General features: G+C 45.8%; 2 protein-coding genes across 7 annotated transcripts in view; one reads left to right on the top strand and one right to left on the bottom strand.

The window, feature by feature from the left end:
• Positions 1-594: 594 nt before the first annotated feature.
• LOC128767873 (F-box only protein 30-like) lies at positions 595-6,808 on the bottom strand. 5 transcript variants are annotated; one of them, XM_053880191.1, is made up of 3 exons: positions 6,670-6,808; positions 1,847-3,811; positions 595-1,391 (listed from the first exon to the last, which is right to left on the bottom strand). In XM_053880191.1, exons 2-3 carry the CDS (start codon positions 3,773-3,775, stop codon positions 1,146-1,148), a joined length of 2,175 nt encoding a protein of 724 aa, XP_053736166.1. In that variant the 5' UTR covers positions 3,776-3,811; positions 6,670-6,808; the 3' UTR covers positions 595-1,145. The 5 variants fall into 5 exon arrangements, with proteins under 5 accessions (XP_053736166.1, XP_053736165.1, XP_053736164.1 ...); XM_053880190.1 differs by lacking the exon at positions 6,670-6,808 and adding an exon at positions 4,869-4,888; XM_053880189.1 differs by lacking the exon at positions 6,670-6,808 and adding an exon at positions 4,422-4,697.
• Positions 6,429-14,650, top strand: part of grm1a (glutamate receptor, metabotropic 1a) — a 30,357-nt gene continuing 22,135 nt past the window's right edge. For both annotated transcript variants that reach the window (XM_053880185.1, XM_053880186.1), the window contains exons 1-3: positions 6,429-6,559; positions 6,767-7,553; positions 13,450-13,699. In XM_053880185.1, coding sequence (XP_053736160.1) covers positions 6,839-7,553; positions 13,450-13,699 — 965 coding nt within the window. In that variant the 5' untranslated portion in view covers positions 6,429-6,559; positions 6,767-6,838. The remainder of the gene's footprint in view (positions 6,560-6,766; positions 7,554-13,449; positions 13,700-14,650) is intronic.

Below are 14,650 nucleotides of genomic sequence, written 5' to 3'. Positions count from 1 at the left end.
GGTGCCAGACCTTCTCCCAGCAGCAGCCAACACAGTCTGGGACACATCAGTGGGAGCAATCAGGATGGACAGGCAGGTGCTTCTCGTTTAGACGCTCCATTCTGTCACGGGGCAAAATGTGGTTCCTTCCCAAAAGTTGATCGTCAGATTTGCTTTAACGTTTGCCTTTAAAAACAGGGAAGTTGTTTGTCCCCTGGTCCAACAAAGGCAACACTTCTGCACACCACCCAAGCTCCTCCTAGTCTCTCAGAAGAACCTTTCAACAGCTCTACACACAGACGGAGATGAGACTCCAGTTGACCCTCCAGTAGAAGGTGACACTACAAATCAAAGTTTTGTATACATTATATCAGCTTCAAGGATCAAATGAACACAGTGTAACTTAATGCCATGATATTAAATATATATTTGTGTCTGTCCAAAGAGGTGGCAAGAGTTTAGATTCCCATATTGTGTAGATTCTTGTTTTTATATTTATTATTATTATTTATATTTATTTATTAGTCATATAATTTAAATTGATTTTATTGATGTATTCATGACTTAAACAGACATCACTTCAATAATTTGACACGTGCAGAAAAAGAGTTTCATTTATTTAATATGGTATCTGATATAAACAGCGTGGCTTTGATGGAGTGCCTTCAGAGCACGTGTTCTAAACAAAACAAAATCATGTAAAATGGAGCTGATCACACGACAAACAAGTTAAGTCTTTTCATTGATGCACAATAAGACAAAATCAAATGTGATCTTGGAAAACAAATGAAAGTGCTGGATCATTTTGACTGTTGATGTTCATGAGTTGAAGCACACAAACGTTTACTCGCACAATTGTTGGTACGTGGAGTGTCTGTGTGTGTGTGTGCGTGTGTGTAAACCTGAGCATGTAAACTATCAAGGCGGTGGCTCTGACCGCCGCTCCACCATGCGGTGTGGTGAAAGTGCTCTTCAGAATGTGCTTTACAGTTCCTTCGAGACAAAAACAGTACTAAAACATTTCCCACTGTTGAATAGAACTTTTGTGCATATCGATAAAGAAAATCCACCGTCGTCGAGACAAAAGGTGCGACTTTAAACGCAAACCCAGAGCATGCGGCACGTTTGGCGATTAAGGCTTTCAAAGATTGGTGGGCGCCGGGTGTTCATGTCGCGGTGCCGTTGTACCACTGTGAGATTGATGGTGCGAGTGGATCCCGACTGTTGATGTGACGCAGGGAGCGACGAAGGTAGTGACTGTCCTGTTCCGAACACATTCCCGGAAGAGGGAACGGTTCGGTCTTGTGCTCGGCTGTGTTGAAAGGGCACTTTTTGAGGTGGTCCGACATGCTGGGGAGGTCAGTATAGCCCCATTTGGACACTGGGCTGAAGGCTGTGCTGAATCTCCACACCTGCAATAAGAAAACATCTCAAGAATGCAGCGACGATAGTCTGACCACAGCTAGAGAAGACAGCAGGCTTTTAGCTTGGAGGGCATCTGGGCGTCTGCATGAAAAAATGGACGCCCGATTCGCGACCGTAGCTTGGCCGCCAGACTATGCTGGTATATGGCGGCATCTGGTGGCCAAGGTATGGTCGAGAATCTGGCGTCCATTTTGTCATGTTTTGCAGACGCCCTAGCTAAAAGCCTGGAGGACAGTGCTGGCAGCAAGATGGATGACTTGACGGTCACATGGGCAACTTTTCTTTACTGAATGTTTACAAACCAATGTTTACAAATGGCAAAATGATTCTCTTATATACACTATATATACTATCTACCTACTATCTATATACCAAATAGTGGAGAGGATTGGACCTGGAATGGAATCAATGTCTTTTCAGAATCTAAACGCCACGAACGTACCTTGTTTTTGACTTGCCAAGACACAGCAGTGCCAGAGTTTGTCTTTGGCTCCCACTGCAGCTCCACGATGCCTCTGGTAGGCAAGAGACTGACGCAAATCTCCCTCATCGTCCGAGACACCAGAGACAGTTGACAGAGGCTGAAACTGTCCAAGAAGCCTGCGATGTGTTGCAGTATCTCCATGGGCAGCTCACTCAGCTGATCGGAGCTGAGGTCACTCGTACATGGCTGTATTCCAAATGATCTCAGGTGTTGGTCATAGATCACCTTGCCCCCCGGGGAGATGGGGTAAAGCCTCCGTTGGGAAAATGTGCATCCGTAAAAGGCAAGCGGGCAACGATACTCCATCCAGCCACTCAGCCCGGCGTGGATTTCTGCGTGGACATGTCTGAAATGGGACGGAAACTGATCCCTTCGAAACGGCTGATCGCAGACGAAAGGGAACATGTTTTGATAGCGGGGGTTGCATGGCATGTAGTAGTGATAAGGGACGGCGTCGCCCTCCACAGAGTCCAGCATGAGGCCCATTCGGAGGGTGCGGAAAGGGCCTGGGAAGGAGAGCTGGGGTGTGGCGTGGTCGCAGGCCGAGGCAGATGCCATGTCGCCCACTCTTGTGTTGGTCACCAGCAGCGCTGTGGAGAAAGTGAAAGTCTGTGTGCCGAAGTCTACATGGTACCCATCCACACAGACGGAGTCAGAGATCCGCCGACACTCTCTGGACTCGTCCAGACTAAAGAGCAGGTCCCCTGTGATCAGATCAATATCTCCCAGACCCAGGGAGTCCTCCTCTTGCTCCAGGTCCACGGTATCCACTGCTTTGTCCTCCATTTTTGGGCGAATCCTATTGAGTAACCGAGACGGAAAGAAGCCAAGATGTGCATTGAATAATGAACGACCACTGCGTGAGAAGCCTTGAGTGTGGCACAGGAGCTCAGGCTTATAGTGTTCAAGAAGCCTCTCTCTCTCCTGGACAACCACATGATCAGCTTTTTGGGCAACACCATCAATGACTTCAACCGGCTCCATCAATGAGGGACCCGCTGAACCCTGTGAACCTGTTTCTGGAGCACCCTCCATAGTTTCTTCAGCGGAGTCACTACTTGTGTTTGAGTTCTGGTCACAAGTTCCTCTATGGCTGATCTTTCCACTCGCAGAACAAGAGTCTAGGTTGTGCTCATCTTTCTCCTCCGACACACTCTGAGGCTCAGAAGTGGTGTTCGGTACACCATTCCTGTCTGCAGCGCCGTCTTTGCTCAGGAGCTCAGCACTGTGCACGAACTCCAAGGCAGCAGCTAAGCTTCTGGCAGTCTCAAGCGTGGCCTCGTAGAGTGAACCAAGGGGCTCCTCGTTCAACCCATTAATTCCATTGGCAATCTTCTCCCTTGCAGAGCTCGCTATTCGCTGCTCCTGCGATGACTCAGAAGGCAACTCAGCTAAAGGAGAATCCACAGGATCAGAAGCTAGCAGATCTGGCTCAGAAGGCCTGCTCCTCTGACTTGGCTTCTCTGTGGGTGCCAGGGCGATCGCCTTGAGGGACTCGAGCAGCGTCCGCTGGTCCTGAAGAGCCAGCGCAACATCCAGCTGTTCCACCTCTTCCAACTCACGGCTCAATGTCTCATACGAAGTGTAGCCCAGGCAGGTCACTGGCCATCTGTTCCACTCCATGGTGCAGCAAACTACCCCAGCCGGACACACATTGAGGTGGGCGGTCATTTGGCGGCGCAGCAGAGTAGCAGGGCAGCCGTAGCTGCTGTTCAGGCAGGGGACCTTCGCCAGCTGGCACAGGAGCTGGTGTTCATCAATTTTGCAGGAGTGGAACACGGCTCCACACAGCAGAGGGCAGGTGACAAGTTCACAGGAAATGCCCGGCTGAGGCCGAAGCATGCATTTTAGATTAATGCAGGTGAGACAGTGGACATGGTCCTCCATCTTCAGAGTACCACAGTGGGAAGGTCATCAAGTTCCCTGCAGGAGACACAGCAAAATGACACTGTTGCTGTTCATACCAAATAATGTGACACACTTTCTCATTCCTCAGTCAAGCCTTAACTTTTTGGGATACCATTCACCGACAGGTTTTCTAATGGCCCTGTTGGAAAATGTCCTTCTATTTCAAAGGTCAGCCCTGTTGTCATAAAATACTACAAGATAGTAACAAACTTTCATACACCTACTGGAATATTTTTGTAACAAGTACTTTTCTCTATTAACTGACATTTAGTCTTGTTTTACTATGAACTGTATATTTGCCTCTTACTATTCCATCAATAAAAGCCAAGCATTTTTGTTTCCGGATTGTTTACTAATAACAATGACGTGTTTTTAGTACTTGACAAGTTGTTTGAAGAGTAAAGTAAAACACTAGTGTAAATGAATGGACAGAGATTTGACGGTGTCACCCAAGTTTGTTCACAACTCTTTATCAGCTATAGCTATTTTCAACAAAACCACCTGCTTTCGCTTTATATAAAGTTATTTCAGGGAGATAATTTGGTTTCTAACTAAAGCGTAACCCGCAGATCTGAAATGCTCAGCACTTAAAAGTGAACTTCGAGAAGCGATCACTTGTTCATACTTGCCGGTGTCGCTGTTGTTGGCTAACAACAGCTAGCATTTCTATTAGTTCTGCGCTCCTCGTCTGGCAAACTTGACGAAACACAGCGAGCAGGATGCGCGAGCCGGTCCTCACCTTGCTTTTACGTTGTCACAGAAATACGACACCGGATTAGGACTCTAATATCACAAACTGTATCCTGCTACAAATCATAGCGACACACCAACTGCTAATGACAGCTAGCTACATGGCCGCCGTGGTGGTCACGTGACCGACGAAGTTACCCGAAGTTGCACGGAAGTTGGCGTTCAGGTCAATCACAATAATAATAAAAATTAAAAAAATACTCAAATGTGTCAATTGGATTTTTTAAAAAGAAGCCTTGGTTTCAAATGTTTACTTCAGACAGTCGTTTAACTCTTTCATCACAGTCTGCACAAAGTTGTATTTTGGTGAATCACGTGATACCTGCTGCTCGGGGAAGTCTCTGGATTGTTTCCTGTTTCTCATCCCGGCTCCTCTTTTTTATGTCGGCAAACTCCATTGACTTAATTCAGCAATCACCTTTTATATTAAACGCCTTTGATTCCGGCGATATATAAGTTGGTCACCGAACTTCTTATTTGCAGTGTAATCGGATTTTTTCGTCTATAAAAGGCGTATTTACTTCATTTGTTGTCGTTGAATTCCTCTTGTTTATAGGTGTAGATACGACTTTCACCCCGAAGATGTCAGTGTTGCACTGTTAAAATCGTCTATACTGTCTGGAATTTATTTAGAGTAAAAAACGAGAGTCACGTTTGTCTTCATTTTGTTTGATGTCTAACCTGTACAATTTTAATAAATGCATTACACATACTGCAAAATTCTGTTATGATTACTGAAGTAAGTACTGTGCAAATAACAGTGGAATATTTGTGGCACTTTATGATCATTCCATTCTATATGGCATTAATAACCTCGCAGTCTCGAAATATCGCTTTGTCTTCCTTTTTTGAGCTTCACAATTATCGATGACGTATATTTACACGCTTGACTCTTGCAGGTGGTTGACCACCAGGTGGCGCAGTGCACCGAGTGCTGTCCGTGGTGCTGAAAATATCTCTCTCCCCCCCAGATTTGACCGCGGAAAGCTGGAGGCCTGGAGTAAGGATATTGAAGATGACCTAAATTACAGCAGCGACCACAGCCTCTGTTGTTTCCTTCTGCAGGAGTTTACAGATCCGCCTCTGTGTTTTGTGAGGAGGAAGCAAATGGGTGACACAGGGATGGTTTCTCAGGGAAATTATGCCACTACTTCCGTTCCTTTTCGGATCCAGAATAATGTGCTGCTCCATCCTAAAAAGTCACTGCAGCAGCTGGACGTGAAAAACCAAATCCTGAATCATGACTTTGTTATTTTGGTGGGACAAGGACCTTGAAGTTCAGTGTGTTGCCCCGAAATGTATTTTGATGTGCAAATCTGACTCAGGGATTTTGAAGTAAACCTGACTATAGAGTGACTGTATAGAACCAGTTGCTGAGTTGGCTTAAACACTAACAGGTTCCTAGCGCTACTGAGCGCACAGTAGAGTGAAGACGTTCTTCTGCAGTGTCTTGACCAGGATGTGGTGTGCTAGGTGAGAATGGGGCTGATCTTCAGCTTCAAAATTATTGACGCAGTTGTCTGCCCAAATGGTGCGAAAATGGTTCGGGCCTCTGTACTTCAGCGGCTGCCCCCTCGACCTGACCTCACCTTGGCCGAAGATATTGGATATATGGACCTCAAATCCAACTGGAATGGTAAGTGGACTTGACAATGGTTTGTAGAAGTGTTTGGAGACTTTATCAGCAGAAGAAGTATGTGGACGATTGAGTGAGCCGTCGATTCTATTTATTTGTGTGTTTAACTCAAGCCGCTCCAGGAAGCAGTGGTGAAAAATTTTGAAAATATGAACGCCGTTATTGACAATTCTGGTGATTAAATATGACGCTGGGTTGTTTGTGATTAAGAATGCAGGTGTGATCCTAACATGCAAAGCAGAAGACGAGTGAGTGAGGAGGAGGTGAGGCGGGAGAGAGACAGAGAGAGAGAGAGGAGAGAGAGGCAGAGAAGGGGGGCAGCTGAAGACCACGCGCTACAGTCTGAAGAAGGATCCAGACATGTCTGAAGGATCCAGGTAAGTTCGGGGCGCAGATCATGTTACTCTTCTTCAGGCGAGTGGGACGATGGTGTGAGCGGAGGAATGAAGCCTGCGGGTGTGAATGTGGGGTTGCGTGATGGAGAAACCTCGTGTGGAGAGGAGCTGTCCTCCTGCTGGGATGATGCGCTGTTCTTGGTGCTGAAGATCGTAGCGGTGTAACGGTGTTGCTGGGTGCTCCCGCAGGTGCGCGTGGATCTGCCGTCCACTGAGGTCCTGGCCGTGGATGTAGTGACCGACCGCGCGCAGTGGCGCAGCATGGCGCGCGTAAAGATGAGCCCGCACGTCCTCCTCAGTGTCCCCGCTTTCCTGCTGCTCCTGACGCGCGGCGGCAGCAGCGGCATCCACGAGCGCTCGGCGGTGCCGCGCGCCGTGTCCCGCTCGGTGGCCCGCATGGACGGAGACGTCATCATCGGCGCGCTCTTCTCCGTCCACCACCAGCCGTCCGCGGAGAAAGTGGCCGAGCGGAAGTGCGGGGACGTCCGCGAGCAGTACGGCATCCAGCGGGTGGAGGCCATGTTCCACACTCTGGACCGGATCAACGCCGACCACAACTTGCTGCCGAACATCAGCCTGGGGTGTGAGATCCGGGACTCCTGCTGGCACTCTTCCGTGGCCCTTGAGCAAAGCATCGAGTTCATCCGAGACTCGCTCATTTCCATCCGAGACGACAAGGACGGGTCCAAGTGGTGCATCGATGGGACTCCTTCCAACCAGCCCCCTCCCAGCAAGAAGCCCATCGCCGGGGTGATCGGACCCGGCTCCAGTTCTGTGGCCATCCAGGTGCAGAACCTGTTGCAGCTCTTCAACATCCCCCAAATCGCCTACTCGGCCACCAGCATCGACCTGAGCGACAAGACTCTCTTCAAGTACTTCCTGAGGGTGGTGCCCTCCGACACCCTGCAGGCCCGGGCCATGCTGGACATCGTCAAGCGGTACAACTGGACCTACGTGTCTGCGGTCCACACTGAGGGTGAGCACCATCTCGAGTCCGCTGTTTTCAGCACTGCATCACAGCGTTACTTTACTGCTCCAGAACAAGGTTAATAGTTCAATCTGGAGGGACACGATCTGAGTTTCTGACCAACCAAAACATCAATGTAATTTGCACAAGGATGAAAAATGTTTCTTGTTTCTCGCCATATAATTATTATGAAGTTATTAAATTTGGTCACAGCGGATTGGAAGCAACATGAGCAAACGCTGACTTCAAACATGGTTTTAAACAATTGTTTATCAGTTTTTTTTGTTTTTTTTAAAAAAAAATTTCTGCATAATTCGCATATGTCTCACATGAACCACCGAGTGGCACCTCACCAGCTGGTTATAGGACAGTTGTCAAACTCATGTCCCCGGGGCCAAATGCAGACCACAAGCATTTTTTTGTGGCCTGCTCGAGTTTGTAGAACATACCATGGGCTCTAAATTAAATTCAATATTAATTGTAAGTGAACTTCAAACTAAACACCAAGGCACGTTGGGACCCTGACTTATGGGGACTCCACAGGTCGTTTTCTAGCGGATAGAGATCTTAAATTGATCAGGAAAAAAAAGAGAATTTCGGGGGTAAAGATCGGACCAAAGTCTGTGTTTTGACTCTTGTTACATTGCAAAATGAGCCTTCCAGGATTCTCAACCACTGTTTCATGTTACAAGGGTGTCAATAATTATGTTTTTCAGCCCACTTTTTGGCTCCTTGGCTGAGTTGGACATCCCTGTTTTATAGGTTCCATCAGCCTAATATTCTCCTTGCTGTCATCCCACTTTTTCTTTCATAGTGTGATTTAATTTTGATTTAATTTTGGATCACTTTTGGCTATAAAATGTAACATTTTCTCACCTAAAGCATTCAGCAATTGATAAAATCATAGAAGCCCCAATGCTATCGCTCCGGCACCTGAGGAAGAGCCACTTGCAGTGTTTAACTTAGTCCTCAAAACCCTCCATTGTTTCTCAGGGAGCTATTGAGCGGGAGACGCCACTTAGCTGCTAACTGGAGTTAAGAAAGTGTTTGGAACACATTGAAATGTGCTTAAATGATGGCAGGAACTATGATGTGTAGCTCTCTGGCTTTTGGCTCAGCTCTTTTCTGGTCACACACATATGAAACATCTCATTTAAAGGGACGATATGCAATGTTATTTGAAGAATATATAAGATTTTTGATCCAAACTTGACCCAGATTCTGATCACGTAACTGTTTTTGAACTTCAACGACACCACGTGATCCAGTGTAACGATTGGCTCAACTCTTACACGTCTCTATGCCTCAGTGGAGACGTGACACACTTACAACATGTGGGTCTAAACTGTGGCCAAATCAGGCACAAAGCCTCGCGGAGCATTGAAAGAGTCCTGCTGAATCATTCACAGACTTCACGAAGTGGCGGGAAACAACCTCCCACGGAGAACAGTCCAGACTAACGGCCGAGACCCTGGACACAGCTCGACTTACACATGCGCAGGACAAACCTCAGTCTGTATTTTAGGACAGCCTCGGCAGCAGTGATGTCATTTTCAGAGTCTTTTTATATCCTATTCTTGCAGGACTGAGACTTAGGTGCAGCTATTTAGCAGGTAAATGAACAGAGGGATTTGGGGAGATGTAATACTGCGTTGCATAACTAGATGGTGTCAGCTATCCGACCTCATATATGTATGTACAGTATGTACATACCCGTTCATCCTCGGGGACTGGAGTCATCTTGGAGGGCAATGAAGGAGCAGTCAGGGGGAAGATCAATTTGATCGCAGGTCATTTCACTTAGTCAGTAACAGTGTGTCAATGGAGGGATTCAAAAATGTCGAACAACAATGGCTTTATTTTCACCAACAACAAGCTTCCTTTGCCCAAGTTCTTCTCCAGCTCCTGCCTCTACCATCTTAGACAAATGCAGCTTGTTGCCCGTAGCAACAGCAACGGCTGTGAAATTGCATAAATTACCTGTGCACATTATCGCCCGCCATGAATACTCTAAACACTTATTGTTGGTGGTCCAACGGGCTGCCAGCAAACATGCCGCCCACCTGTCACGCGCGCAGCCCTAATAATTGGGTGTCACTATTTCCATTTTGCTGAAGCAAACAAAGCAGATCCACATTCCAAAAGGTCCTGCTTGGATATGATACACCGCAGTTGAGATCATGTGAGCAACTCTTTTGCTCTGCTGATGTGCAGAACTGACGCTCAGGTCATGTGCGGTTGACAGGATGCACTGATGTCTCACTCGATTATTATACAACGCACCTTCTGCAGACCTTTCGTGAACAGTATAAAATGCTGTTTACTGGCCTTTGTTTTGGCCTGTATTTCAGCTGTTGATATATGCATGTGATGCTGCCGAGCGGCAGGCAGCGCTGAGAAGTTTAAACTGGAAACTAAAGTTGAACCATTTGTTGCTATTGAAGAGTGTAGCTGAGACTCTTTTGACAGGAAATAACAGCGTGTGATAGCAGCTTCTCTGTGGCTCGTGTCAAAACACTATACATCACTCGCCCTTCACCAAAACACGTGACGCACCTTTATTTACCATCTGTCATGAGATTCTATTCTCACAGGATTATCTTTTCTTGTGTGGAATGTTTAACGCTTAGCAAAACTTTATTGGCATTAGGGTGTATTTTATGAGTGAATTTAATCTTAGGTGTGCATACACGCTTCAGACCACATGAAACGTTCGACAAGGTCTGTATCTCTCCATCTCCATGTATTGAATCTTCTTCTTCTGCGTGCCATTTTGTTTAAATTTTTGTCACGCTACTTCCAGAGCTTTCGTCGTAGAGAAAGCCAAAACGTGCGGCCCGACCGGGAATGGTGTGCTATTACTTTTCTCTGACCTAGTTGCCAGAATTCCTGAGATATTCCTGGTTTTGTGACCAATTTTTCCCATTGAAAATGAATGGGAATAGGATTCAACACTTCAGAAATTTGCCTCTACTTCAACGACTCGCAGGTCCTCCAAACTTTGGCCTAGATGCTCTGCAGAAAGCTCAAAACGCTGCCGCACTCATCCTCTGTCACCCTAAAAAAACAGATCAGAGCCAAACAGTATTGTTTCCCCACAAATCGGTCTGAAAAACCCTGAGGTTTGCCAAAAATCGAAAAGTTAGAGTGAAGCAGAGCAGTCAAAATATGGTCATATGGTCATGTTCGAGTTTCTAAACTGCGATAGTGGCCAAACAGTGGGACACAGAAACATGAAAACCTTGTCCTCTCTCATAACATGTGCTCAGAATTACTGTAGCACTTTCCGAATTTGCATGAGAATTTTTTCAAGTTACATTTTATATAAAGGTTCTATTTATAATGTGTTACTACTACATTCATAACACATCATAGTGCATTTATAAAGCTTCATAGACGACGTTATGAATGTTCATGATAACATATGACAAATAAACAAGGTTTATTAAATATTACAAGGTGCAGAATTTGTGTTAGAATAGTGTTATATGATTTCTAATCCTAATAATAATGATAGAATTATGTGGCTTAGAACAAGGGGGAGAGTTGTGGTTTAGGGCTCTTGAGTTGATTTAGTTATGTCCACAAGCTATTATTATTATTATTATTATTATTATGAACATTCACAACATCTTCTATAAAGCCTTATAAACGCGTGCCAATGTCTTATAAATGTACAAATAATGCATTACAGATAAGCACTTTAAGTTAATTTGTCTCCTTTCTTTGGTCAAAAGTTTGGGAAGAACCAGGCCCGAGTGCTGAAGCTGGCTATTGACACTAGAGTTTTGTAGCTTCAGAATCATTGTAAACTAACAAATTCCATACAGTTCATCCAACATTGTGGCCAAAATAAAAGAGCCCCATCAAACGTGAGTGGAGGTGCGTGACGGTCTCAAACGTCGATAGCGGTGTCGATGTTCTTCAGTGTTCAGCTCGATCCATCCATCACGTTCCCGGCCTGCTGCCGACTCTCACTCAGTCATAAACCAAATCAATTTCAGGTTGATGTGTTCCCTCATCAGAAGACGCTCCAGTCCAACCTCCATTTATGTAATGTTCACCTGTGCTCCCCTCACAACTGCGGAATACTGCATGGCAGCGCGTGACTGTTTCGCCTCAAACTAAGCAAGGTGTGTTTGTTTTTTCATTCCGGTCTGATCGCAGACGTGTCTTGATATTCATGGGTTTCTCATATTCAGTGGCAAAATAAAGATGAACACCAGGCGGACACCCTCCTGATGGGATTGTCTGGGTAATCCGCTGGTGACTCCAGATGATTTCCTGGGAATCCAGATTGTGACACGTCCAAACACCAGATTTAGACGGAGCGTGATTGGGGCGGTGCAGATTGTAATCAGTGGCCACAAACTCTCTGACACTCATTACACAGGGATCAGAGCCAGAGCTCACCGCCTTGACTCGGCGAGTCACTGCAAAAACAAAGCTTCAGAGATGAAGGTTTCCTTGAAGGCGGTCGCTGGGCTTTCTTTTCAAATCTCTTTTTACAAGGTCGAGCCGACTCGTGACTCCTGTTGCACAGAAAGTGCGCGGTCACGATTGTAGCGGGCGACTTGAACACGCAGTATCCAGTCGACAGCAGGGCAGTTGTTGAGGTGTGAACAACTTAAAGTGATTTGTGACGTCCATATTGGTCAGCCATTCAAGGATATACAGTGGTACCTCGGTTCTCGACCACAATCCGTTCCAGACAGCCGTTCGAGAAGCGATTTGTTCGAAATCTGAATCGATTTTTCCCATTACAGTTAACAGAAAAAGAAATAATGCTTTCCAAGCCTTAAAATAGTCTTTTGTAGGAGTGAGTGTAGAGTGTCTGCTGCAGGTGGCTGTTCCTCTATGTGTGTGGCCGCTGCATGTGGGAGGGGTTGCCGAGTGAGTGAGGTCTCTCCAGAAGTGAAGAGGTGCCCGGTGCGTGTCCAGCTCTGAATGTGCGCTTCTGTGCAGTTTGGCTGTGACCAAGTCATAAACCAAGTCACGCTCTGTCCCAGACTCGCCTCATCCCTGTCCCAGCTCCAGCCCACAACAGGACATCAAACCCTGGAGTGGAGGTGTGGAGAGCGAGCACCTCCCCTGTGACTCTCTACCACGGTCCAGTGTGGAGACAGGAAAGGTTTTACACCTCAATATGAAGAAGAAACAGTCTGTAAATGTAGCTAACGGGACCCGTCTGCATACAGAGGCTGCGTTACACACAATAACAAAGCGCCTCGTGGCTCAGCTGATCATGATCGCACGTTAGATTTTTCCGGCAAGAGTTTAACACCTCTATACAAGTAACATCCGACTTACGTCTGGGATCGGTTCCGACTAACTGGTCGTAAGTTGAATGCCATTCAAAATAGCCGACGCGAGGGTCATAGGTGCTACTGTAGTGGTAGATGGCTGTGTGAGAGTGAGATGCTGGGATACTGCGCTGCCGTAACTGTCGTACGTGTTGCCGGGCTGCTACGTGCGGCGGTGCCAGACATTGAATTACAAAAAAAAAACAAAAAAAGCATCTGCTCGCCGTGGTTGTAAGTATATTAATATATAAATAATTGATCTTTTGTTATTTATTTTCAATTTGACAAAAGCAAAAATGTGTGTTTTTAATGGAGGTTCTTCTCAAATGCAGCTATTAGCTCAACTATGCTATCATGCTAATTTCCATATCATTTGGATATGAAATCATCATTTTTCCGTCTCATGTTGGTAAGTTTCGCTGAAATTTTCAGAGTTAACATCTCTCTATTATTTTGTCCCCCATAATCATGAGCTTCAGTCTGGTGTTGGGTCAGTATGTTCGGCTAGTAACACTAGTTAGTTCTCATTTTTTTGTCATTGACTGTCAATTGAAATGTAAGCGGTGGTGCTGCTGCTAAATCCTGAATGGCTCCCTCCGCAGGAAACTATGGGGAGAGCGGCATGGAGGCCTTCAAAGAGCTGGCCTCTCAGGAGGGACTCTGCATTGCCCACTCGGACAAGATCTACAGCAACGCGGGGGAGAAGCACTTTGACCGTCTGCTGAGGAAGCTGCGAGAGCGTCTCCCGAAAGCTCGGGTGGTGGTGTGCTTCTGCGAGGGCATGACCGTGCGCGGCCTCCTCATGGCCATGAGGCGCCTCGGGGTGTTCGGGGAGTTCCTGCTCATCGGCAGGTAAGGTGGCCCCCGTTGACCTCGCTCTGAATGATGGCTCTTGTCAACTGGTTGATGTGCTCGTGGTCCTGATGTGGACGTCACCACGGCAACTAAAGAGTTGGACCACATCAAAAGAGCAGGCGCAGAAATGTTCTCCGGCGGAGCCTAGTTGGTATTTCTGTCTCAGACACAATAGCAGAGAGGAAAATAAAGGTCCGTTCTCCACTCGTTGTTTTCGTTGAAAGCCGTCAGACGTCACTGAGTGAGCTGAACAAGCTCGTGAAGTCCATGTTAAATCACCACCAACAGAGAAAAGATCACGTCCCGGTTGCCATGGAGCCACTTTTAAATCTCTTCTCTAAGCATATTTCTGCTGGTGTGGCCGACGGACTCTCTCTCCCTCAGTCATTCGGAGAGGTTGTTGTTAAGCAAATAGCCCAAATGTAACGGCACCAAAGTCACCTGTCGTTGGGAGAGAGTTTTGTCGACAAGTCCTAACTGACCGAACAGTTTTAGAACCCCAAAAACACAGACTTTAGTTTGTCTATTTGCTTGTAGAAGATCATGTTAAGCGAAGTCAAAAGTACTTACATGTAAAATAATATAAATAAATACATCGGCAGGACATCATTTTTGAAAAACAAAGAATAATTTAATTTAAGATTCACATTTTCCCTTTCAAGCTTTATATCTTTTGCCCTATTATAATATTGTCATCATATATTTGTAAAAATATATGTCAATATTTTTCATATTGCTCTCCAATTACAATTAAAATGTTATTTTATTTAATCATTTTCTATATTTTTTAAAAAGTTTATATTAATTTCACATTAATGGAGCGGGGGAATTAATAATAATAAAAAAAAAAGAAGTAAAATCACAACAGTTCATAGAAGTGAATACATAAATGATCAATATAATATGAGATAAAACATTTTATTACTATATTTATTTGTATAAGGAGAC

The sequence above is a fragment of the Synchiropus splendidus genome, chromosome 12 (genome assembly GCF_027744825.2).
Source record: "Synchiropus splendidus isolate RoL2022-P1 chromosome 12, RoL_Sspl_1.0, whole genome shotgun sequence".
NCBI classification, from domain to species: Eukaryota; Metazoa; Chordata; class Actinopteri; order Syngnathiformes; family Callionymidae; genus Synchiropus; species Synchiropus splendidus.
The sequence above is the reverse complement of the archived record's forward strand: the minus strand, read 5'-3'. Positions and strand labels throughout refer to the sequence as shown.